The sequence below is a fragment of the Lampetra fluviatilis genome, chromosome 9 (assembly GCF_964198595.1).
Source record: "Lampetra fluviatilis chromosome 9, kcLamFluv1.1, whole genome shotgun sequence".
In the NCBI taxonomy this organism is placed as follows: domain Eukaryota; kingdom Metazoa; phylum Chordata; class Hyperoartia; order Petromyzontiformes; family Petromyzontidae; genus Lampetra; species Lampetra fluviatilis.
In genome coordinates, this window is record NC_136283.1 from 12,485,047 (window position 1) to 12,511,792 (window position 26,746).

Here is a 26,746-nt window from a genome sequence, read left to right on the forward strand (position 1 = left end):
GAGATGGAGGGTTTAAAAGGGGCTGTTAAAGGTGTGTTCGAGGCTGTGGGTTGAAGACTAAAGAAATGCTTTAACCAGTCTCCGACTCCTCTTCATAAGTACTGATTACAAATTCACACGGTGCCACAGTGCTCTGAGAGTTCCAAATACAGTCGATACTTTCTCTCATAACATACCAATAGCACAATGGCAATAAAATAGAAAATACCAAGATGATATATGTTAAAAATGTAACAACAAAGTTGCACAGCAACAATGCTGGTGCATGTTTTTGTGTCGAAAATTTGAGTAGCGTACAACCTACAGACATTCGCAGACACCATCTAACCCTCATCCAAACATGAACCCTTTGCAAAAAAAGGGACATTTTAAGGCATTTACGAAATTGTTTGCCAAGTGGCCCATTTTCCAAGTGGGGAGATAGGGTCAGTGATGGTGAGCGCCACCATAGCGTGCTGCTCCACCCCAGTACCAATCCCTCCGCAGAGTCGGCGCAGGCTGCGAAATCGGCAGAGAGGTAGGTGGTGGCGCGTCCTGCCCGCGGAACCACCAGCGCCTTGGAGCGGCACTGCAGAGCAGATACAGGCGCGAGCCCAGCGCACCCCATCCCCGCCTGTCCCCACTGGGGCGCCAACACTGCTCGGCTCGCCCTCTTGGCGGCCGCCAACATGGCCGACGTCAGCGGCACCTCTCCTGTTGCTCACGTGCATCTTGGCAGCGCGAGTGATCGTGGCGCTGAGCGCAGTCGTGCCCGTCTTACTCTCCGCGTAAGTCTTACTCTCCTGCGGCCATGGTCCTCCGCCTGCCAGCGCGCCTTCTCCCTGCAGGCGCAGCGCGGCCCCCGGTGGCGCGGTGACCCCCCCCGGAGGGTCACTCACGCCGATGCGATCTGGGCGCCGGCACATCAGGCAGGACAAAGCGATCGCCAGCTGCTTCTTGTAGTTCTGGTTGAGGGCAGCATAGACAATTGGGTTCCACAGCGAGTTGCTGAATCCGAAGAGCTGCACCATTGCCAAGGTGATTGCCTCCATGTCAAAGCTCATCTTCAGGTTTCCTTTTGGCACCAGTGACAGAGGGACAGGGAGACAGATTGTGAGACAGGGAGACAGATTGGACAGAGATGTGCATTGTCTAAATTACATGTCATTTCATTGCCGATAAGCACGGTTGGTTACGTACGGTGCGAAAGAAGTTCAACATGCATTTGTTCAGTGATCTTACATTAAGCAACGTAGCCCATACCAGGCGATATGCCTGTAAGACAAAGATGAAACAGCAGACTGGAGAGTGGTACTCAGCATAGTTTGAACCCAAAAGTAGATATTATGGACCCAACAGATCATAATTTTCCATTGAATGAGCAACAGAGGCCTGATCCAGAAGATTCGTCAATGGCCTAGACCCATGGTGCAAGGAGAATTGTCAAGTGAGTTTAAGTTTCTTAGATTAAATGGATAGGTCTCGTTCAGCCAATTTCTTTACTATTTTACAAGGGAGTTCAGTGGTGCTCGAGCACAGCAGCAACAAAAACAAAAGACGAAATTTGTTTTTGCAAAGAGCGAGTACAGGATCCTCAAGGATTATATATGCTGGAGCATTCCTCCACATTCTGCCAGCATCAGGGATTTGCATGCTCCACGTAAAAAAAGACATTCTGCCGAGGTCCCCGCTGTGATATACACATCAGTATTAAGATGTAATACATATGAACGAGCTTCACACGTCATCACACCTCAGACTGTCAGTAAAATGATTTTGCACGTGAGCTAAATGTCCACAGATAAATAGGCACAGCAACAGCAAACACTTTCCGTGCAAATAAACACAAATAAAGGGTAAATTGTTTTTTACATTTATCGTCCACCTGTTATTTCATGACATACCAAAGCTAATACAGTATGGTCATGCATCTCATGAGTAGAGCGAGAAGCTCATAATTGTATCTGAATTTCGATTTAAAGCTTTCGTGACTGCAGGGATTCATCTTCTTGGTTCTTTCGGTAAAGTCACGTAGAAGGGAAGTAATACAATAATAAAAATAAAACATGATAAAATAATTCTCACGACGTTTCGGCCACAACGCAAGCAGCCGCCTTCAGGTGGAGAACAGGTCTGTCACGTAGACAGAGTCTTCAGACCTGTTCTCCATCTGAAGACGGCTGCTTTCAGGTGGAGAACAGGTCTGTCACGTAGACAGAGTCTTCAGACCTGTTCTCCATCTGAAGACGGTTGCTTGCGTTGCGGCCAAAACGTCGTGATAATTATTTTATTATGTTTTATTTTTATTATTTTATTACTTCCCTTCTACGTGACTTTACCGAAAGAACCAAGAAGATGAATCGTATCTGAGTTAAAATCCGAGTTTTTGAGGGTTGACTCGGCCCAACATCCCTTCTGTAAAACCCGACTAGCAAGTGGAATAATTAAGACTTTTGGCGGGCAATTAACCATGGTGAAGTCACCTCGAGTAGCTGATGGGGCACATGAAGCCTGTTATTTGAGAGGGAACAATATAACACTCCTACCACTAGTACAAGAGTTGCATTTTCTCTCCTCCCCCTATGTTCAAATACACATCGAGTCTAGGCCAATTGAGTTTGGCTGTTTGACATTGTACTGCCCATCCGAATGAAAGGCTGCTTCGGTCACCATGTGATTTAATTTTATTTATCCTTGTTTACGCAAGAATGCCTCATTGAGACTCTATACGTTTTTGCAGTTGGAGGTAATGATTACTGTTTCCCAATTAAGTAATTTTGCAAGTATTTTTATTCGACCAGAACACCGACACAATGGCCTAATCTTCTTTAAATGGCATCATGGATATTTAACGTCCATTAAAGCAGAATACGGCTTGCCGGATTAGAACTGTGGATTTCTACGACAAGTGGCGAACACACTACCGATGCTTGCTGTGAACAGCACAGCCGATGTCCGTGAGGACAAGGGACCCATACTCACCATAGTCCAGCAGCATGTTGACCACGTGGAAGGGCGCCCAGCATACTGCGAAGAGGATCACCACGATCACCATCATTTTGACGGCACGCTTCTTACTCCTGGATAGGGCCACAGGTGGTCAACAGCGTTCAGGTCACCTCGAATTAACACCCTCCTTTGTGCCGTGCCCAGCAATGTCAACTCACAAAGCAGCCAGGGACATGACGACATCCGAACCCTTGGAGAAGGCTGTCACATGGCTCTGTGGCTACGTGGGCTGACGTCCACTCACAAATAACATTGATGAACATATTTCTTTCTTTCTTGCATAACTCACTCTAACTGTATTAGAATCACGTGTACAACATTCGTTAAATAAATAAAAACATGGAGCCCAAGAGGGACTTGCCCACAGCGAGTCAGAAATTAAGATCATATCACCAATAATGGACTTGCAACCACACAGGTCCTACGAAGTCTTCACAGTATTGTTCAACAACAAGAAATATTGAAAGGGTAGCTAGGAGGCAGCTTGGAGGACCACCTAATCAGGATGACAGTTTGCGAGAAAAGGGAATAACCTCTGTGAACTATGCAGTGATGGCACCAAGCATAAGTAAACCAAGCAACTCATGGGGCTTGGATAAATGAAAACTAGGGGTATATCACATATCACATCAAATCCTGGAACGGATCTCTGCTCTGTGGGACTATAGATCACGATAAGTTAATTTGTTGCCGTAAGTTATTTTATTTGCTGTGTTCTGTCACATGCTTCCCTCCCCACCTTTTCCCCGCCCACCTCTACCCAACTGTTTAAGTTATCTTCCCTCCCCATTGAAGCTTTCATGTCCTCGCTCTGTGGTCTCCACCAGCGCGGGGCAGAGAGCCCGACTTCCCCCTTCGTTACGCCCCTTGCGCGCCGATCTCGGGTCTTTTTTTGTTGGGGGAGTTTCTGTCCCCCCCCCCCAACCCGTATTGTGGTCGGTGCATTGCACTGGGCTCGCGTTGTATTGCCATAAAAAATATATATATTTATCAACAATAGCACCTCAAATCAGAATAAACGAGCCAATTGTCAAGGGTTCCATTGAAGCTTGTGCACAGTTTTACAAACTGCAGGGCACGTTGTGTGAGTTGGTGTGGGGAGTAAGCTCTCTTGCACTGAGAATTCCTGCTCGACTGATGGACCAACGATTGACAGCTGACTACGGCAGCGGCTGGTCTCAACCAGATCTGGCCAGAATGATGTAAACCTATACGATCAATGGGCTGGAGACGGGTGTGGTGCAGACTTGATGTGTAAACGCTCTCGAGGCAGTTCATTATAGGGAGCCAGCAAGCCAAAACTTCTCCCAGCTCATCCATGACCAACAAAAGCAGCATCTCGGCTCATTGCAGATCGTGGCAGCGGCAGAGACCAGAGGCAATTCATCGAGCAGTGTCTTGTGGGGACTGACAGGAGTGCACAGAAGCAATGCTCCAGCCCAAGCTTCTGAACCCTCATTATCATCATAACTGATGATGAGGGTGCTGGTCTCCCGGTTGAATTCTTGTGAAGCTAATGTGCTGTGCGGCTCTGCTGAATCTGTGTAGACTAAATACGTATCGCAAGCTGTGAACACTTAACTGCACTTGAAGTCTCGATTACCAGGTGTGTGGATGGTTAAGTTGCTTGGTATGGGATGGACTCGGGGCTGGATTAAGGCACGGGGGCTTTAGGGGCTGCAAGCCCAGGGGACTCCACCAGCTGGAGGGCCTCCAGAGATGAAGTGAAAAGTCATTTTACTTGTGAATGCTGCATTTTATTTGTTGTTAGCCCTGTAAAAATAAATTTGATTTTTCCTTAACTTTGTTTTCCTTTTGAAAATATTACTGGGGGCCTCACAGTACCTGTAGCCCCGGTGCCTACAAAATCGTAATCTGGCCCTGGATGGAATGGGGGCTTATTTCACCTGCCTACCGATTGCAACGACCTGCATATTGCGTGAGTGTCATTGGGATTGGTAGGAATATAGGACGACATAAATATATGAAATATGTGCACTACTTGAGCATACTGGTACAAGACAGAGGAAAGTGGAAACAAATGACGGAATATAGTGTATTCCTACGGGCTATCTGCCCATGGATTGTGATGATGATGAATTGCGTCTATCTCCCTCACTGTGTGTAATCTCCCGATGTGCGCAAAGAGTAAATCTGCTCAAACCCAATATAGTTGTCGACCTTGTTGCATCCTCGCGTATGCTGTGTTGCCAATTACCCTGCACCATACTTTCTGTGGTGGAATACATTGTGTAGTTATGCAAGAAAAGCCAATTATTCTCGTTCTGGTCTGCATCCCTGTTTTCCTATTTCACTACATCTCTTGTCTAAAGTTTTCACATCGAACCATATCTATATTTCATGTTCATATCTTTTCTGTCATCTCACGAGAATTGTATTAATTGAAAGGGAAGGGGCCACCAAAATATGTTTGCTTGGTCCCCCAATGGGTCGGCACCACCAACTCTGCAAATCAACTGTGGGTATATGTAAAGCAGCGAACGAACTTGGAACATACTGGACTGCTTGACATCCTGGTATACATTTTCTCTGGGGAAGCTTTCATGGGTAAGTGGCAGAAATATTGTTCTGTACATGAAGGTTTTTTAAATTGAGTCATTTCTTTTGATCACTTACACTGCTATAGTTTACCTCCTTGATATTTAATATAATACATTTTGTACTTTAGCATCATCCCAACATGCTGCAGACTCCATCGTGCATTCGCTTGTGAAACCAGCACATACAAAGCGACCTCTGAGTCAAATGTCTTCATCCCGGTGCCACGCCACACCACATTATTTCACACTGTCCCACGACACACCACACTACACAACGCACAGCACTATCGCACACACCACTCCTCCACACTACCCCAGCCACTGCACACTATCCCACACTGCACTATCCCACGACATGTCACACTATCCCACACTGCACAACAACTACCGAACACCAACCAAGCCACACGACCCCATACCCCAGCTATGCCACACAATGCCACGCAACACAACGGGGAAAGAAGTGATTCTGAGTGCCATCATAGCCACACTACACCACTTCACCGCACACCACATATCAAAAAGACGAAGATCCCCCATGTAGCCTTAACAGACTGTTGGGGCAATTGCTGTTAGCGAGCACCTGCGACGGCCAGCACGGCACACGAGAGGTGATGTTTACATATCGCACCAGGTACTCATTTGAGCCTGAGTCGACCTAGGGGAGGCCGAGGACGGGTTAATGTAATCGTTACTGATTTTTTTTCGATTTAAAGCTTTCGTGACTGCAGGGATTCATCTTCTTGGTTCTTTCGGTAAAGTCACGTAGAAGGGAAGTAATAAAATAACAAAAATAAAACATAATAAAATAATTCTCACGACGTTTCGGCCACAACGCGAGCAGCCGTCCTCAGGTGAAAACCAGGTCTGTCGAGGCGACAGCGTCTGAATTACTTTACCGAAAGAACCAAGAAGATCGTTACTGATGTTTTGCCCGTGAGCAGGAATCGAACTCGGGTCGGCGGGTTACGTAGCGCTGCGCGCTAACCGTTGCACTACCATTGCCCCACACACGACATCACAGTACGAAACGCCACACACGACATCACGCCGCACGCGAGCAAATCACACCCACACCCACAACCCCGATACGACCCCACCACGCCGATATCGCACCGCACGTCACGCGCGGCAAGAGCGCACCTCGTGATCTTGTTGATCTCGGAGCGTTGCAGCGCGTTGAACACCGCGTCGTGCACGCGCGTCTTGACCCAGAGCTCGTGCGCCAGGCGAGCGTAGAGCGCCGTCATGGTGAGCAGCGGCAGCACGAAGGTGACGAGCAGCAGCGTCGTGGTGTACGCCTGGCGGTGCTCCGCGCGGCTCCACTGCTCGCTGCAGCCCGTGTGCGACGCGTCATAGAGCACGTCGTACGTGACCTGCACCGCCGCCACGGTCACGGGACAGATTGAAACCGGGGATGATGATGATGATGTCAAGATCAGAATCTTTCTTTCGACTGGGAGAATTTTTCACAGATGTCCAGTGTGGGCACAATATGTACACTTTAAGAAAACATTGCAAGGGCATGTGTTTGCAGATAGCACATTTTACACGAATTTACACTCCCACACATTAGCTAATAATTATTTAAATCTGTAATGTGGACAAATACTCGCTGGAGGAAGACAAGCAGCAGCCAGACAGTCAGCAGGCACCAATAAATGCCCAAGCTCTGTGGCCCTCTAAGTATTAATATATTTTAAACGGGATAGTAACAGATGGCGATTAGTCCACTTACATAACTGCCTTCTGGCAAGCTATGATATGGCATTTGGACGCCCAAAAGAAGAGAGTTTCACAACATTTCTGTGTTCTTCTTCTTGGCTCTTTCGGTAAAGTCACGTAGAATGGAAATAATAAAATAATAAAAATAAAACATTATAAAAATAATTCTCACGACGTTTCGGCCACAACGCAAGCAGCTGTCCTCAGGTGGAGAGCAGGTTTGTCGAGTAGACAGAGTCTGAAGACAGACCTGCTTTCCACCTGAGGACGGCTGCTTGCGCTGTGGCCGAAACGTCGTGAGAATTATTTTATTATGTTTTATTTTTATAATTGTATTATTTCCATTCTACGTGACTTTACCGAAAGAACCAAGAAGATGAATCCCTGCAGTCACGAAAGCTTTAAATCGAAATTTAACATTTCTGTGATCCTCCAAGCCTTGATTAACAGTGCTGGAATGCGGGAATGCCCCACCAACACCCCTATAAAACTACACTACCATATTGACTGTTTCATCTCATCCAGCATGTGTTCAACCACCACACTGCAGGTCACAACTATTTTCCTTCTGCTTCTTCCCTCCTACTGCTCCACTTGGGAATGGTCTCTCATTGCGTGTTTCCTCTTATAACCTTGCTCAATTAGAAAAAACGAGTGCAATTTAACTTCAGAAATTACAACTTTGTGATGCTTGTTGCTGGCCATTTGGGGGTTTTGGGGGCCTTTGGGCCTGTGCTCAGCAATTGTGTAAAACAATACCAGCAATTAAGTGGATGAAATAAAAACGAGGTTCATGCACAGATTTAGCATAAATGTTGATTATTATCATACGTCTGTGTATATTTTCGGTGCTAAATTGTTTCTGCACATTGTAATGGGTCTGTAATCCCTTACCAGGTGACGTAAAAAAACTGAACACATTCGTGCACAACGCTGCCTTAAAAACAGAGATAATGCTATTGACGAATGTTCAGTTTTTTGTTCATTGTGCTTGTGCATCGCTGCCAATGCAAAATAATGTGTTCACTGAGAGATTGATTGTACTGCTGCCATTTAAAATTCCCCATTGTCGCAGCGTCGCAAGGTCTACCGCGTGGGAGTCGCGGTAGAAAAAAATGACGACGATACGATCGCGCTTGTGAACAAATGAAAGTCGGCACGTGCTCTCGTTCATTGAAAAGCAAATGCCAAATGTGTCTTCTCGCATACACTCGCTTGCTGAACAAGACCACAGCGTTATCGTGTGCACGTGTTCAGTGCTCTGAATCCTTCATTCAGTGTGTTTATGAATGTTGAACTTTTTTCGCACCGTACGTAGCCAGCCGTGATAATTGGGCGTCCGGTAGGTTCAGAGAGGAATCTTCCTTCACAGTATGCATCAATGTCTGCACTTGTCCGCATTTAAACTCTGTCCTCAATGGCAAAAAACATTTTCGTATTACCGACAGGTATCTGTCAGGGCAAATTGAGTTTGAATATTTTCAAATAGTGTCACCAGTTATTTTGCAACCCTTTGATCAATGAGTCTAGTTCTGAATTGGGCCAGTACCTATTAGCAATACAACTTTATAATAAAGTTGAATTCATAATAGATTTTTTTTGGGTAAGATCGCGTAAATATAAATGTGTCGTTAAACCCACCACCACCCGACACAGCCAATTAGTAAGGTTTGTCACATAAACAGAACATGCCAATTCGTTTCTAGTACAGCACACCGGTGTGTTAGAGAGTAAATCCACAACATTAACAATTTGAGTACGACGTTTCGGCAGTAATTACAACTAGCATCATCAGGCGGACATCCAGATTTTTTTAGAAATCCTCCGGTTTCGTTCTTTAAAAGAGGGATAGATGTGATTTTGTCACTTGCGAGCCCTTCAGGTGCAAAGGTCAGAGGGTGTAGGGGGGGGGGGTCTTAATGAATGCATATTAATTATAATGGTTATTTATTACCGGTTGGGTTATTCATATGGTAATCAACTAGCATTATGTATGCATATTGTTCTTGTACATCCTGTTGTTTGTGTGAACGCAAATCGCAGCACCTGTCTGCTCATAGTTAATCACCTTAAAGGTATGCAGTTAAACAGTGTGTTACTTGATGATTCGCTTCCAAGCAGCACTAAGCTATCCGAACGGTTAAAATTATGTTTATTTCTCTCAATGTCGATAGATTATCTAATTAGTCTTGGCCAGTAGTAACTAGTTTTGCACAAAACTTCAACATTATCAAGATAAATTGAGTGTCCTTGTTGGCACGGGTGGTCTGCCACTGCCCACAGTTGTATTTGGGAGTATTTCATATTCCTTTGGTGTCCTTTTAGACTGATGCTGATAATTCGTCCTGTCTGACCAACATATTTACTCTCCAACACACTCGGTGTGCTGTACTAGTCACGAGTTGGTATGTTCTGTTTGCATGCAAACCTTACTAATTGGCTGTGTCGGGTGGTGGTGAATTTAACGACGCATTTATATTTACACTTTCTAACCCAAAAACCTCTATTATGGAATATATTGGCTGCGAAAGCCTACGTGTTAAACAAACTTGAATTCATATTGGAACATCTTTACAAGAGTTATCACCCACCCCTCCTACCCCGCTTTTTTACAGATGGATGAAACGGCAGAGTTAATTCATATATGCTTTCAAACTTAGTTGAAAAGAATTACACAAAAGAATTTGGGATCAACAGGAAAAAACGTTCTGCCAAGTTGATGAAATCCTCCTTCAAAAAGCTGTGAAATAAATGTGGGCAGGCTGTGAATTTAATCGAAAACTTAATTTATACTGGAGGAAGCCAATAAGCTATTAAGATATTTTTCACATATATTGAGTAGGCGTGACAGATTAATAACAGTGGACGCTGGTGTTTTGTTAAAAGTTACTGCCACGCTATGAAGACAATTTGAAACATTTTTTTTAAAACAACCTTTATATCCATTAACTAGACGGCAGCTCCTCCTACAGACGGCGTTATACTGGTAGGAACCACCTGGTTCCACCAGCCTACAGGGGATTATTGTGTCCGTCCGTCGTGCATGGAAAATGGGAGGGGTGGGGCTCGGTGGGGAGGGAGGGGCTGGGTGGGGAGGGGAGGGTGGGGAGGGGCTGGGTGCGGAGGGTGGGGCTGGGTGGGGGGTGGGAGGGGTGGGGCTGGGTGGGGAGGGGCTGGTCACCCCGTGGTGCCCTTATAAAACTCAACGTTTAACCTACTCACGCCGTCTCGTGCCCGCCCTCACAGTCGGGCATATTTGCGGAATACACCACGCCGCCGTTGACCCTGGCCATTGACCGAGCAACCCAACGTTCCTACCAGCTCCCTCCGCAGGAATGTGTTCGTCACCATCGGCTCAGTCCCCTTTTGTCAACGATTCTCCCCTTACTGGTTTCTCTACCATGGGCTCTGCGCGTCATTGCCACTCAGCACTCACGTGACACTACTAACCTGACACTGCCAGCAGATACTCACCACTCAGCTGACCTGCCACGTGATCCTAGCCTGATACCGCTCACGAGACACATTTCCATGACACCACCCACCCACTAGCCATCCACCTGACCCTCTCCAGATACATCTGACACTTTACCACTCGGTACTCACCAGACAGGAGTCAATGATTCCACTTGCTGTACTGCCATACCCTGGCAAGCCAGGAGATGGCGACCTCGTAGCCCAGTGGTGGTTTGAGCTTCACCAATGCGTGTGTGAACCACCAACCCTCGTTGCCTTCACAATGCTGAATGACATGCGTGAGTCATCAGCATCGTTATTGTTGTTATTTTCGAAAAGCACTACCATCCAGCCCTTGCTTACCTGTTCTGCATTCAATAACTGCCCTAGTTTTACATTTTCTGATGTGTTTTCCAGTTGCGTCCGTCCGAAAAAAAAATTTTGCTCACAAAACTTGTAACTTTCGTTTTCCCAATCTGTATCTTTAGTCCTACATTGCAGGGTTTAATTCATTGAATGCCTCGATCGTTTCGCGTGGATCATTCCCATTGGTTGTTTGAATGACAAAGTCTGCCGATTTGAGATGGTTAATAATTTCACCATTCATTAGAATTTCTCCAATTAAATTTTCATAAACTATTCTTGAATCGCAGTGAATGGCCTTGGAAAATGCAGGTCTACGTGCCCGTTTCCTCTTTCCAATTTGCTTTTTCTAACCTTCTTTATGCAGTCTCACTGAAGCTATTCAAACATTATAAATGGTTTTGTGAATTTCCATATATTTTTGTTAAGACGTCGGGCGCCAAGGTGGTGCGATGTGAACTACCTCGCCTGGTTATACAGGAGGTTGTGGGTTCGATCCCGACCCTGATGCCTAAATATTTGGAGTTTGCATGTTCTCTTCGAGGTCACGTGCATTTTTCTCCGAGTCCTCCGGTATTTCCCTCCAGATTTAGAAACATGCGTTTGGAGCCAACGACCGCTCCATTTCCCTTCTCCCCAATGTCTCCAAACTCCTAGAACACCTGGTACTCTCGTTTCACCCCCGACGTATCTTCTAACTCTCTCTACTCCCCAATTCCAAACTGGTTTTCGTCACTGTCATTCAACCGAAACAGCTCTTCTATCGGTTGAGAATCACCTGGCTATGTTCATGATGGTCTCTCTTCTATTCTTGTACTCCTCGATCTGTCATCAGCTTTTGACACGGTTGACCATCCTACTCTTTTCTCTACTTTCTCTCTTCTCTTGGTATCTCTGGCACACCACTTTCCTGGCTACAGTCCTACCTCTCTTTAACACGAAGGCTTTCGCGATCAATATTATTAATAATAAAAGTTTTCGGGTGAGATCGCGTAATTATAAATATGTCGTAACCCTCCACCACCCGACACAGCCAATTAGTAAGAGATTTGTCACGTAAACAAAACGCAATTAGTTACTTCTTCAGCCCACTGGTGTGTTGTAGAGTAAATCCGGACATGATTCCTTGCAAAAGGTTTCAGTTTGGTGTTTTAACATCTTAACACCTGTTTTGTTGCCAGAAAAAAAGGGAAAACCATATTCTTATATTTTGACACTGGCAAAGGAGGTCCCATGATATTTCTACCGTTTTAAGAAGGAAGTATACACATCCATCATAGAATGAAACGGATGAAAACTCGGCATGCTGTGTATGGGCAGTGATGGTTTGTTACTCACCTGCACTGTGTGTGCATAAAACATGGGAGCCGCCACACACAGCCCCACCAGCCACACTCCACCTGCAGACAAGGCAGACAAACACGAACAACAATTACATGCTATCGATTGCCACTGTCATTACACATTAGAGATATTGCAATGTCGGCTGATCAATAAGCACGGGGAAAATGGTATAGGTCACCACTTAATAGACCTATGGAGCAACCGACACCAACCAATGCAGAGCTGTCGAATGTCTTTTTTAGTTGCACTGCCGCGTGTTATTCAGCATCGTGTCCGGTATTTCACTCCACGTGTTGGGAGATGAAGAGGTGGAGTGAAACGTTGGACATCATGTCTAACAACACGTGGTGCAACCTGAAATCACATCGGAGGGCTAAGCCACACGGCCGTGATAACCTATGCCCTAGTCCTAACAATACAGAGCGTATCCATACTATTTCGATTTAAAGTTTTCGTGACTGCAGGGATTCATCTTCTTGGTTCTTTCAGTAAAGTCACGTAGAAGGGAAATAATAAAATAATAAAAATAATACATAATAAAATAATTCTCACGACGTTTCGGCCACAACGCAAGCAGCCGTCCTCAGGTGAAGAATGAAACACCACCAAGCTTGGAGCGTATATTTAAGCTGGGTTGGAGGGGGAAGAAGAGCGCCTTGACAAAATAATTTGCATATCAAGAGGAATTTAGCATATTTATGGGAAATGCTAAATTCCTCTTGATATGCAAATTATTTTGTCTAGGCGCTTGTCTTCCCTCTCCAACCCAGCTTAAATATACGCTCCAAGCTTGGTGATGTTTCATTCTTCACCTGAAGACGGCAGCTTGCGTTGTGGCGAAACGTCCTGCGAATTATTTTATTATGTTTTATTTGTATTATTTTATTATTTCCCTTCTACGTGACTTTACCGAAAGAACCAAGCAGACGTATCCATACTCTTTCTAGATTTGAAGCTTTCGTGACTGCAAGGATTCATAATCTTTGGTTTTTTCGGTAAAGTCACGTAGGTAAAACAATCAAAAAAATAAAATAAATGAAAACAACTCAATTAAATCACAACGTTTCGGAGGCAACACGAGCTTCCTTCATCAGGCGTAAAAAAGGCACAGCAAACTAACTGTAGCGAGAGCGTATCCACACAAGGTAGGTGGCTATGAGTGGGCGTGCAGGGTCAGAAAGTGCAGTGTATTTACATTGATTGTTTGTAATTGCACGTGTTCACCCAGGAAAGCCTCACACAATGTAATTACTCTTCTTGAGGAGAGTTCTGTCAACGTGTTTCAAAGCCAATGATTGCTATGTAAAATCACAACTGAGCATTTTGTAAGTTGGCAAATTTGGACCATGCATTTTGTGTTAAGGTCTCCTATTCCCTTTCCACATGAAATGTCAACGTATGCTCTCCTTGAGGAGCTATAGAGCTGCCATGTTAATCTCATTTCCAAAATTTCTTCCAAGCCAAATTCCCACCAACTGTAAAATATGATCCAGTCAAATCAAGCGCGTGGGTGGAGAGATTGTATAGCGGTTTTCGCGCTGCCCTTTGATCTCAGCAACTCAATTTCTATTCACCGTCATGGTTAACTTCAGTGGAGAGGGATATCAAAAGTGGACCTGCTCTACCCCCACTTCACCAACCTGCACTGACCAGTGTGGTGAAGTATCGTGAAAAAAAAAACAATGACTAGCATGGAGTGGGGAGGCCGTAATCTTTTGGAAAATTCATAATGTGTGCAGTATATTATTATTTGTATTATTATAAATAAAACCTATTGTATGCATGTAAGTTGAACTTCTTACGTACCGTACGTAGCCAACCATGCTCATTGGACCAATACCTCGGCCGTGGGTGATCATTGTTTTAATGCGGTGGGCTCACACGAAATTGATTTCTCTAAGACGAAGGTACTTTGCAAACCCACTGGCTATCAACAAAGATTCGTTCATGAAGCCATCCATATATACAGACACAATTTCATTAGAGAAGATGGGTATAAACTGAGCAATCATTGGAAGGACGTTATCAACCAGTTTAAGTCATAACTGGCTGTGATGTTTCCATCCTGCCACCTTCCAATCTTAGTTGTCATTGTCGGCTCTTTGATTTTACATTAACAGGTTAAATTTCTCCCACTAACACAGCTACCTCGCTCGCAGAGCTCGAGGTTGCTTCTCTGCGGTCTACCATTAATATGCAAAATCTCTACTCTTTAGTTCTTTCGGAAAAGTCACATAGGTAGAAACATAAAATAAAACAAAAAATAATATATCACGACGTTTAGATCGCAACACAAGCGGTCGTCCTCAGGCGGAAAAAATATAATCCAGCAGTGGAACTGCTGAACGAGCGAGCGTTTTATTTTATTTTTCTACCTACGTGACTTTACCGAAAGAACGAAAAAGTATGGATTCCTGCAGTCACGAAAGCTTCAAATCATGCTAATCTCTTACATTAACATAGCCACCTCAGGGCGCTGACCGTGGAGGCAGCTCAACGATCTTACATTAACATGCACATTTTTACTGGGCCGCCTTTTGATTGGTGGAAAACCCATCACCGTCGCGGTCGCTGCCCACCACCTACATTAACATTGGCTGCTGACATTTGGGCTACGCCCATTTCAAACCTTTATAAACAGTTTGCCTTTAGAAACTAACCCCCTCTTCCTGATGACGAATGCTTGTGTTGCGATCGAAACGTCGTAGTTTTTTAAATTTTTATTTGAACCTATCTACGTGACTTTACTGAAAGACCCAAAGAATAATGGAAAACCATTTAACAATCGGTGAAATAATTTAAAATCAATGTAATATAATTTTTAAAATAAAATAAATGTGAAGACTCATAGTAAAACACTGCTTTATGGGCCAGCAGCTCTGCAGCGTGACCTTGTTTAAAGCGGTGGCCTAAAAAAACTTTAGCAGAGAGCGGTGGCAGGGGGGGGTGGGCAACATCCCTGGCACTAAGGGGCTGTAGGGCAGTGCCCTCAGTTTAGAGCTTGGGAATTAACTCAGAATTCATCAATCACTGCTGTGGTGAGGGCGCGTGCCTGCCCAGCCACCCTGCTGTGCCAGCCTCGGTAGGCGCACATTAACAGCACTTGCCCCACAGCAACAAAAGGAATGGGGATGTTTTGTAGTTGTGTGTGGGTATGGTGGTTAACATGCTGTGCTATGAACCCTGCGACCCGAGTTTGGTTACTAAAATAATCATTGGCGTCGTTGTGGAGAATATAGATAACAACATAGACAAGCAATCCACGTCTACTTATATGTCTCTCAACATAACAATTTAAGTATTTTGTTTCACAACCAATTAGCCCAATGGCCCTTTTGGCGTTTTGATTCCCACTTATTGTGAACGTCAGCTGTAAACATTTTAACCAGTCCTGGGCCTCTCCTCGGTTGATTCGTCCTTCAATGGGTACCTGTCACGGTGTATAAAACATGAACATTGCCGGCCAAACCACCCACTCGTGCGCCATGCCGGCATCAAAGGGTGCTCGCTACCAGCACGTGCACCACAAGGGCAGTGGGGTTATCTTTGTATGTGGCCGTGCACACCATGAGATGATGCGCACGGCCACCGGTGTCCCTCCAGTGCTGATATTTTACACATGAGGTACCCACTGCTGCTGATGTTATTTATGTACTTTGGGAAATGAAATGTAGGTCCTGGGAATCGGAGGACAGTCTGCACACCGTTGTGTCCCCACTCCCATACACGACGCCTGCAACGTTAATTATGAGGAATCTCTGTGAGTGTATGTGCCTGTGTGTATGTGTGTGTGAGTTGGGGGAGCGGTCGAGTGGCGGTTAGTGTGCTGCGCTACGAACCCGGTGACCCGAGTTCGATTCCTGCCCACAGCCAACTCCAGTGACAATTATCTGAGTTTGTCCTGGGCCTCCTCTAGGTCGACTCAGCCTCAAATGAATACCTAGTGCGGTGTGTAAGCATCGCCACTGGGGAGACAAAGGCGGTCGGGCGTGGTGCTGGCCACCCACCCCCTCGTATGCTGTGCCGGCCTTCATAGGTGCTCGCTAACAGCACTTGCCCCAACAGTCTGTAAAGGCTAGACGGGGGCTCTTTGTTTTTGTTTTGTGTGAGTACAGGGTCTGTTTGTAAGTCGATTTGTTCGTAAGTCCAACTTTATTCCTGTTGATTCCAAACATGTTGTACGGCATGTACACTAAACACGGGAAATGGCTTTAAAAGTTGTATAATCTCCTGTAGATGTAAATGCCACTCGGTTTTCATGTTCTGCAGATGTAGATGCCACCACCGCCATCTTTTGCGCGGCAGTTGAACTTACGACTCCCGGTCCGAACAGGCGACTGGACATACTGACAGGTTTGTTCGTATCTCTGAAAGTTCGTAAGTCGAATGTTCGTAAGTAGACGAGTCTCTGTATGAGCATGATAAGCGGAAGTGTAGTGGTTCCTATAATTCGCTGCAACCCCGCGACATAGGTTCGATTCCTGCTCACTGCCAACATCGGTGACAAATGTCCCCGAGGTTGACTCAGCCTTAAATTAATACCTGATTTGATGTGTATACATCAGCCCAGGGGAGACAAAAGCGGCCGGGCTTGGTGTTGCTCACCCATACCCTGATGCGCCGTGCCAGCCTTAATAGGTGCTCGCTAACAACACTTGCTCCAACAGTCTATATGTGTGTGTGTGGAACAGTGACGCAGTGGGTCACACACCACTTCACAATCCCTGCGACTTGGGTTTGATTCTTGGCCATAGCTAACCCCAGTGACAAGTGGTATCTGAAGTATTTAATGAGCATCTATTGTGGTGTGTAAACATCAACAATAGGGAGACAAAGACATCTATCGAGTGGTGGTTCTTGCCACACCGTCCCCTCCTCGTGCTCGCTAACAACACTTGCCCCAGCAGTGTAGGAGGCTACATGGGGGATATTTGTCCTTGTCTCAGTGAGTTTATAAGAGCGTGGCTGCCGAAAGCACGGTGGCCAGGGGATGATAGTACAGCAATGAGCTCGGGCCACATATGGGTTGAATGCATTGGCTCTGTAAATATAATTAATCTGCGTCAAGATGTGAGTTTTCTTCCATGATAAGGGCGGTGGATTTCTCCGGCTACACCGGTATCCAAACACTCCTTCATGATACTGGCTAAACGTCTCGCAGGGACAATTGCTCCCTGACGACATTATTATGTCGGCAGGAAGTGAACTAATTAAAATTATTCATGCATATTTAATAATAAAAAAGAACAATGAATTGTTTCTTAAAATAAGGCCCTATGTATAAAAATTTGGCCCTCCACGAATTTGTGTAGCCGAGTGCATAGCAAGCGAGACCCTCCTGGAATAACACATCTCTAGAGTCCCAGTGAGGTTTTGGTTGGTAAAAAAATAAATTCTAATGAAAGGTAAACATGTGCAGTAGCCCTGGAATGTCTTTCTCACTCAATTGCTGGCGGCAGGGCCTCCACGAGAGCGAGCTCAATAGAGCCCCTATAGAAGGTATTTGGCCTACTCTTCCACGCTGACCCGATATCTTGTCAGAGAAAAAACAAACCATTTGGAATATGTATGTATGTTGAACTTCTTTTGCACCGTACGTAGCCAACAAACTCAACACAAAAAATATAATCACCGTGAATAATGAAACCTTGAACGCGTGCTATCTCACGGGAATGAGAGTAGAGAGAAGAGAGGCCGAAGCAGAAGTAAGCTGCATGGAGCAGTGTCTGTTTTGGCAGGTGGCGGGGAGAGGGTCGGGATACAGAGTCGGGCTGGCCACATAAGTCACGTGATTTACGCAAAGCTGGAGCCGATGGGACTGTTTTTGTTGTGTTGCCTTGCCCAAGCTTGCATTTAGTGTATAAAAATCTGCATGAATTGATGTACTTCTGCAAATTGTACTTGTATCCTTAATTTATGTTTATTTTTGTAAAGTGACTTGCGTACCTTTCCGATACTTTGCACTCCGATCATTGGTTTGGTATTGTTTGTTATTGTAACTTTATTACCCGCCCCTATTGGACATCTGTGAAAAAGACCTCCATAGTTCATCAGCTTCCGCTAGGATAAATACAGACTCCGATTATGACATATCGATTATGTTACAGGTGTGTCCACGTACAGAGCATGGAGACAGCGCGTGCAGCCGTGTATCGCGAGCGTGAGCGCAGCGGGTGCAGGATGCCCTGGAATCTCTCCACAGCGATGCAGGCCATGGTCAGCATGCTGGTGGTCACTGCTGTCACCTGGATGAACGGCACCAGCTTGCACAGAGCCACTCCTGCAAAGAGAGAGAGATGGGAGGATGAGCGAGGCGGTAGAGGAGTGATAGTGGCTCCATCATCGCTCGGTCATGGAGCTGAGCTGAGCCACGGCTCTTTTTAAATCCTTTATATTAAGTTCGCTTGCTTGCTTGCTTGCGTGCTTGCTTGCTTGCGTGCTTGCTTGCTTGCTTACGACCGTGCAAATCTTTCGGTCGTTTTTTAACCCACTTCCCGTGATCCAATCGAGCTGACATTTTCCACACAGACTCGTAGTGTGCGATAATTAATTTTTGTGAAAATTTTTTTCTAAAATTTTACATTGTTTAGGGAAATGTTTTTAAAATATTTAATTACCAATTGCTTAATGCTGGCAGACAATCATCTGACCCCTAGGTGGCAGCCATCTCAAGCCAGAGGACGAGAGGACTCTAGCCGCCACGCATATAAAGGATTTAGAGTGAAAAACTTAGTTTTTACGGGTTGATTTTTTGCTCATTCATTCAGTTATTCATATTGCACACTCATTCATATTCGGTTATCATTCATGCAAATGTATTTGTTCTATTGGGGGGCAATGGATTAGCATTCACGTCGTGCCCCCTTGAGTTCCCCAGCTCCTTCCTCCCCCTTCCCCGGGAAAGCTGAGGACACAACTAACGACGCGAATTCTGTTGAAACTCTACAGCGTATAATCCAGATTTGCGTATCTCGGTCTCAAACACACACAGTAAATAATTTACATGCATCGAATGTGTTATTTAAACTCATTGTTATTTAAGGTAAAGATCAATAATGAAAGCCTACGTGTTAAATTGGTAATATATATATTTGTGAAGAACATTGTATAAAAAAATAAACATTCGTACATATCGTTATTAATTTTGGAGTTGTTTTTCGTAATGCCCAGAGAACCCTCGCTTTTGTCGGGCGTTATAATCGCCACTTTGCGTGTTCGCGACGCATTTATTGTCGTGCAATTTGACATTCTCTGGGTTGTATTCTAAATATCCGTGGCCGTAGCGCACGACGACCCAACGAGAAGTCGTGACGCATGGGAACAGTGTAGATCGGTGGAGCGCTCCCTCAGTCTGCCTTGCCCCACAGTACACGCGAGTGCTTTCCTTCACATTTTTATTCGGAATTTCGTACTGCATAATACTAATGCATTTATTTATTTATTTTTATCGATATTTGCACTTTTAAATGTGTTTATGTTCGCCTCTGCCTGGCAAGAACCTCGACTGTTCTATTGATCCGATAAAAGTGGCTAGAGAATCCAAAAAGTTAAATACAGATTAGCAGAGGCATACCACTCGATAGATGGCGAGACATTTCGTACTAGACTCATTAGCAACGTTGTAATTGTTATAACAAGAACAAAGCATGTATTTAATTCTCACACACTGGGCTAATAGCACCGTGCAGTATCCCACCGTGCTAATCGGAGGTGCAGAGAAAGGTCACCAAACTACACACAAAAAGCAGTTCTAAAGAAATGCGTTTTCAATTTAGATTTTAAAGTTCAATAGTGGTTAATGAACAGGAGGTCCCTGCACTCCTACCCCACATATTTTATTTTTACCAGGTAAGGCCCACAAAGCTATATAGTTTTTTTTCAGAAGCGACCTGGCCACAAATTATCGCTCAACGAAGTGGCTTATCCTGTGGACATTTATAGCAGCCAAATAATCTGAACGCATGTTGCTTCTAAATGTAGAGGGGGAAAATGCACACGACCACGGGGAGAGAACATGCAGACTTCAAATGTACAGGCGTCAGGGTCAGGATAGAACTCACGACCTCCTGTATACCAGGCGAGGGAGATAACATCACGCCACCATGGCGACCTGCCTGGCAGATGACACCAATAATCCTCACATTATCATGTCGAATAAACGAAAATATTGGCTTAATCCAGGTATCTATTGACAACTTAACTGCGTGTGAATTTGAAAGGTCAGATGACGTGCAGAGTCATGACTTAAGGCTTGTGTAGGAGGCGCGGCCAAGGATGCAGCTGGAAATAGGATAGTGTTGTCTTCTTCACAGCTGCATTTCAATTTTGTCCTGACAAGAATACATCTGGACTGTTGAACTCGCAGGTATCGCATACGTTTGCAGCAGAGAATGGCGGTGGAAGATGACACAAAATGCTGTCGTCTCATTTCCTTAAATATTATTCTTACCTCGGCACGCACCTTTTATATTTCCCTGCAAAGAGTGTTCGATACACGCCAATCGAAACGAATATTTAATGTTAAGAATAATTTAAATTTGGGCATAGCACGGTTGTTTTGCGCATTTGTTACTGACTGGGAAAAGACTATCAACTAGTTACACTTGAGGGTCTGATTTAATCATCAGATTAAGAATGAGATTCACAATCGGATCTCAAGGGTACTGCCTCAGCGAACTGAAAGAAATCAGCCTCATGAGCCACCTGGCAAATTTGTATGAAGTGATAATGTCATATTTTCCACGCGTGCTGTTCGCGAAATGAAACGCATCAAGGTGGATACGTATTTGCATACTTGCGCCCCAGTTGCCTCTGTCGATTTACAGGGAGGCAAATGGTGTTCTCTCCTTGGTGACAATGCCCATACTCTTCAGGAGCAAGACAGTTATCCCGTAAAGTGACACTCATCTGCCACCAATACCAATACAAATACCCGCCATTCGCAACTAAGTAAACGGTAACGTCACCATGGCGCCTGTGCCAGGCCAGGTACACTTTCAGGCCACGTGAAGTGTCGAAGGCTCGCTGACAGGAGGCCTCAAGACAGACCCAGCTGCCATGGGTTGGTTTACTGAGATGTCTAGTAGATGCACCAGCTGTACCCCTACTGTGCCAACTTGCTGCATTTGAAACACCCGGCGCCCTGCTCGTTGTTGTGAGCGTCGCTCTTCTGCCCTCCGTTGTTGCTGGATGGTGACTGCCTCCAACTTCCCAGTAGCGTACTTCACGAGCCTCTTGACACCGCTGGTACTATTCGTCGGCAAGTCCATTCAGCTCCACATCCTCCCGTGCCGCATTAGACCATCTCTTTCTCCAGCCCATGTTGTGCCCATAAAGCCCTCTCTATGCGGCCAAACAGAAGCTGCTTGCGCATGCAGTGGCTGGGCATGAGGGCTAAATTAACTATCCAACACAGCCTTGCCTGCCGGAGGAGCCCACTGATGGATCGTAGGCATGCCAGCCTGAATGTTTCTAACCGGCGCAGATGTCCCATTAGAGCGGTCCACCTTTCACAAGTGTAATGGCATGATGACACCTGTTGGTTAGAAAAGGGAAGCACGGGTACGGGCACCACTAAAACATCATACAATGCCAGAGGGAGACGTGTCTGGGCCAAAGGTAAGGGGCGGGGCTGGCCGAGATACTCCGGGAACCTGCGGGAAGGTTCCACGGGAGGGCGTGGCCGGAGGCGGAGCCTAGCCGCGCGTGCGGCTATATAAGCAGGGGCGGAGGAGTACTCGGCGTCGCTGTGTGGAGTCTTGGGTCTGGACTGCGTCGCTGCTCGCCGTCATCTCTCTCCATCGTCCTGCCCCGTGGCAGGTCTCCTGCGGAGTTCCACCGCCCTTACCGGCACGCCGTCAGCCAGCGGCGAGGCCGGGAGTGGACGGGTGGAACCACGCCGGATGATCGACCATGTGTGTAGCCTGTAGGGACGCTAACATCTAAGTGTGCGGAAAAGGAAGAAGATTGTGTTGGCCTGTGTTGTGCCCGTGTGTGAAATAAAGAAGAGTACCCTCTGCACGACGTGTCGCGGAAGTCACTCATTACACAAGCATAGAGAAGGGAGGGCATGCCCGGGCTGAGGAGACCCGGAAGATTCGCGCAGAGCGACATACCAGGTAGCTTCCACACAGCATTACGCAGCCGATTAAAAGATAATGCCGCCCGACTGATTCGGAGTGAGAGCTCTGGTATCAAACCGGAGCTGGTCATAAGCACACTGCCCAGGTTTGGGAAACTCTCCACTCTTTCCACAACTGCTCCATCACCAATGGGAAGCTGAGGTGGTGGAGTGTTTGGTGGCACAAAATACCCTGACAGGTGCTTAGTTTTGGTGGGGCTGATGGTGAGACCCCGCCGCTTAGTGACACACTCCAGGTTCAGCAGCAGCGCCTCCAACTCCTCCTCTCAGCGAGCAGCAATCAACAGATCATCAGCATACATTACATGGTTGACCAAAATTGAGCCATCCCTTGACCGCACCCGGGAATCAATCAGCCTCCCATTGTATCTGTTTCAAATGCAATTTCCTCTGGAACAGCCATCGAAGGCTTCACCAACTATGTGTTCGAAATAGATGTTAAATAATGTGGGAACAAGAGGACATCCCTGTCGCACCCCAATGTGAACAGGGAATGACTCCGACTCCCAGCCACGTAATTGTACCCGGGCCTGCCCATCATCATGAAGGTCTTTAATGATTGTGAGCAGAGAGTCAGGGACTCCGAAAGCCCGAAGAACTGCCCACAGCCCTGCCCTGTTGATGGTTTTTTAGGCCTTGACCAGGTCAATGAAGCAGAGATGTAGGTCTTGTTGGAATTCCCTATATCTCTGCTGTAGCAGACTGACAGAGAATATGGCATCCGTGCAGGACTGCCCTTGTCTGAAACCACATTGGGTCTTCGCAAGCCTTTCCTCAGCGTGCCTGGCAAGGCGATGTTGAATAATCCTTGCTAAGACCTTTTCCCTCACAATGAGAAGAGAGATGCCCCTATAGTTGTTACAATATGTGTGGTCCCCCACAAAACCAGCCTCATTAATCAGTATGGTTATAAAATTGGCATGCAGACATGTAAATATGAATTTCATCCATCAGTTGGTTGAAGTAGCTTTGTACGCTTTTGATAAGTCTGTTGGATTGTGAGTGTAAAAATAGAGTAATTGCTATTCTTGGAATGTATGAATCCCCCCCCGCCCCGCCTTAGAGAAATGGTTGGAATTAAACATAGTATACATAATATGTGAGACAGAGAGTGCAGACGACATAGTACAAATTAAATAGAAAGAACGAGACGGACAATACACACGAGCCAATACGAATGGGACAGACAAACAGAACATACGAGAAATATAAACATATATGAGCCGGTGAAAATTAGCCAGACGGAACACGCTCGTCCACGGACAAGATCAGAATTGGTACCACGTGAACTGTAGCAGTTGTTCAAAGCGATTTTTATGGCCAATGCATGTGGGTTATGGAATGACGTGTTAATAACGAGCAGTTTGTAATAATGCACACGTGTCAACAACACAGCCACGATTTTCCATCTCAGGCAGTGCCAACGAGGACCTAAGGACATGGCTTAGTCCATGCACGCACGAAGAACATATTTGATCTGGTCATCTCACTTCATTGTTTGTCAGCTGTGATATCACGGGCCACGCTCAGTCACAGACAATTTAATCGACTGTAGGTTGTTCCTGGGAATTGCTCGTTTTTAGTGAAACACGCTTGATTTTACTGGGACATGCCTGATGTTCAAAGGAGCATGACTGATGCATTCATGAATGAGCTTGGATTTATATTGCACTCTACCTTTTAACAACAGAGCAAATACCGCTCGCCGCCCGTCGATTGCTGTCTCAGCTATGGCATTTGACTGTCAATGTGGGGTGATGATTGCTACGTGAGATATTTGTGGACAATCAATTTTTTCCGTGTGCAAAATTGAGCCGAGATTGAAATTGTATTATGATGGGGGAAAACTGGGAAAACCCAGAGGAAATCAATGCAGAATTGGGGGAGAACATGCAGAAAACAGAAAGCTGCTCTGGTCGGGAATGAAATCGAAGCCTTTATTTTACTCTGCTCGCCGATATTCATGAAATTCACGTCTATTTTTCAAGGAGGCTTTCATGAAGTTTTCTTGTGCAATTCTGATGTTCGTGGGGGGAATATTTGGTATCGGCAAGATTCGTGTCCGATGTTCATGAGGTTAATGTCTAATGTTCACGATGTTCGTGTCGAATGTTCCTGGTTCACGTCTGATCCTCGGGAGGCTCATATCTGATGTTTATTGTTCGCATCCGATGTCCCTGGAGAATGTACTTTATTCCAAGGGAGGTTCTGACTTCTGCACCCCAGGGCAAGTAGAGGTTCTGTAATAGGGATACGGCATCTCTACAGTGGTAAAGAATAAATGCGCATGTCGAGAATTGTAAATACTCTGTTAGCCGGGGTCGTGCTTCATGCGCCCACCGTGAAAGCATTTAACAGCAGCAGAAGAATTTTCCGTGGCACCATCTCGGAAGAAGTGTACAATTACTTGTGTCCAAAGTAGAGAGAGATTAAAAAAAATGAATCCGGTAGTGGTGGTAGTGGTGGAAGAGGAGGAGGCTAGTGGTGGGAATGAGTCACAAGAAGGATCCTCTTTACCCTTAATGTGAAAGTGACGGTTCACATGATAAAAGTCAGTTGGATGATGGTTAGAATATGAGCCTAAACATGCTGTATGTTGAAATTCTTTTTTTTTTAAACATTACAAATACACGAATGATACTTTTCAAACGATAATTTACCACCCTTTGTCAATACACTGTTGGATGAAGGCCACCCCACGCAGAGTCGGCCTTGGTGGGTTGTTTGACCATACTTCAGCACATTTTTCAGTACAAAGGACGTGTGCGGTGAACTGATCCGTTAGCCATCGCCATATTCGAATTTCGGTCGTCAAGCTTAGAACACACTACGCCAACCAGTAAGCCATGCTTCACCAGAATATTTAATATTCGTTTACTATTCAATTATTATTGTCATCAAATATTAAAGTAGCGTTAAAGCCCACATTATACGAGCGCTAGTCTATGCAGCGCACGTCTGCAATCCACCACTGTGGAACTTTGGGTTGAAAAATCATGTCGATTTCAATAATTGATAAAGCAGCTGAAATGCAGGGTGGCCAGGAGATGTCAGTAGAGCCAATGCGTTCGTGAACTCGTATCTGTACGCCTGTGTTTATTATTTATTACACTTATTTATTAAGGAAAGCCTCATTGAAGTATCGTGATTCGTTTTCAGGAGGGTCCTGCCAAGTTTACGCAGCAGAAGTGGGGGAAGGGTGGGGCGATAAATGCGATATATACCAATTACTGGCGAAACGTCGTACTCAGATTGTAAATGTTGTGGCTTGGCTCTCCAACACACCGCTGTGCTGTACTAGTGACGAATTGGCATGTTCTGTTTACGTGACAACCCTTACTAGTTGGCTGTGTCGGGTGGTGGCGGGTTTTAACGACACATTTATATATGTACGCGATCTAACCCAAAAAAAACTCTATTATGGATGCTATTGAAAGTCTACGTGTTAAACTAATTTTAGAATTAAGTAATTTGGGGGTCATTTTTTAAAACTAGAACATTTGGATCATGAGGCAGGGCACACAAAGGCCTACTTTTGCGAAAGACATCACTGCATCTTTAACACCCACTGTGAAGCAAAAGGCGCGTTTTTTTACCGTCTTTACACCCGCAGGATTAATCAGGGCGGTCGCTAGATTCAACATGCAAATCTCCGCAACAATTGCGAACGTGCTATAGCAGCACCATGTAATCGCCCCATGAGCATTATCTGGATACTTGCAATGTAGCAGGGACCCTACTAATGTAAAAGTATTGAGACTTAGCGATGCTTTGATGAACGCACGACATCGCTGCTCGTGAAGACGCAGCTTGTGCAACGCGGAGTGCGATAGTCACCTGCGATCCAGTTGGAGAAAAAGTTCTGCATGAGCGTGACGGGGATGCAGAAGACGGTGATCATCAGGTCGCTGACGGCCAGCGAGCACACGAACACGTTGGCCACGGTGTGTAGAGCCTTGCGCTGAGCCACCACGAAGATGACCAGCGCGTTGCCGGAGAGAGCCAGCGTGAAGACCAAGGCGCCCATCACGGCGAACGCCAGACGGAGCGGCTGCGGCAGGTGAGGCACATACACCATTGGCGGTAGGTGGTACGCTCTGATGAACTCCTCTCGAGTCATGTTGTTGGCCAGGAGCAATCGCGCCAGCAGTTGCGCGGTGATGTTCAT

At 45.7% G+C, this 26,746-nt stretch overlaps 1 protein-coding gene across 1 annotated transcript; it reads right to left on the reverse strand.

Moving 5' to 3' along the window:
- Window positions 1-377: 377 nt before the first annotated feature.
- Window positions 378-26,746, reverse strand: LOC144934075 (pyroglutamylated RF-amide peptide receptor-like). Its single transcript, XM_078859449.1, has 6 exons — window positions 26,416-26,746; window positions 18,559-18,717; window positions 12,432-12,493; window positions 6,693-6,925; window positions 2,962-3,059; window positions 378-1,054 (listed from the first exon to the last, which is right to left on the reverse strand). The coding sequence occupies exons 1-6, from the start codon at window positions 26,744-26,746 to the stop codon at window positions 378-380; spliced, it is 1,560 nt and encodes a 519-aa protein (XP_078715575.1).

What these genes read in the sequence shown, in the direction of transcription:
- LOC144934075 (XM_078859449.1), bottom strand. Translation starts at nt 26,746, where the DNA reads ATGAACATCACCGCGCAACTGCTGGCGCGATTGCTCCTGGCCAACAAC. An exon ending in TTTCTCCAACTGGATCGCAG is followed by an intron (nt 18,718 to 26,415) that starts GTGACTATCGCA and finishes CTCTCTTTGCAG; the next exon opens with GAGTGGCTCTGTGCAAGCTG. An exon ending in TTTATGCACACACAGTGCAG is followed by an intron (nt 6,926 to 12,431) that starts GTGAGTAACAAA and finishes GCGGCGGTGCAG; the next exon opens with GTCACGTACGACGTGCTCTA.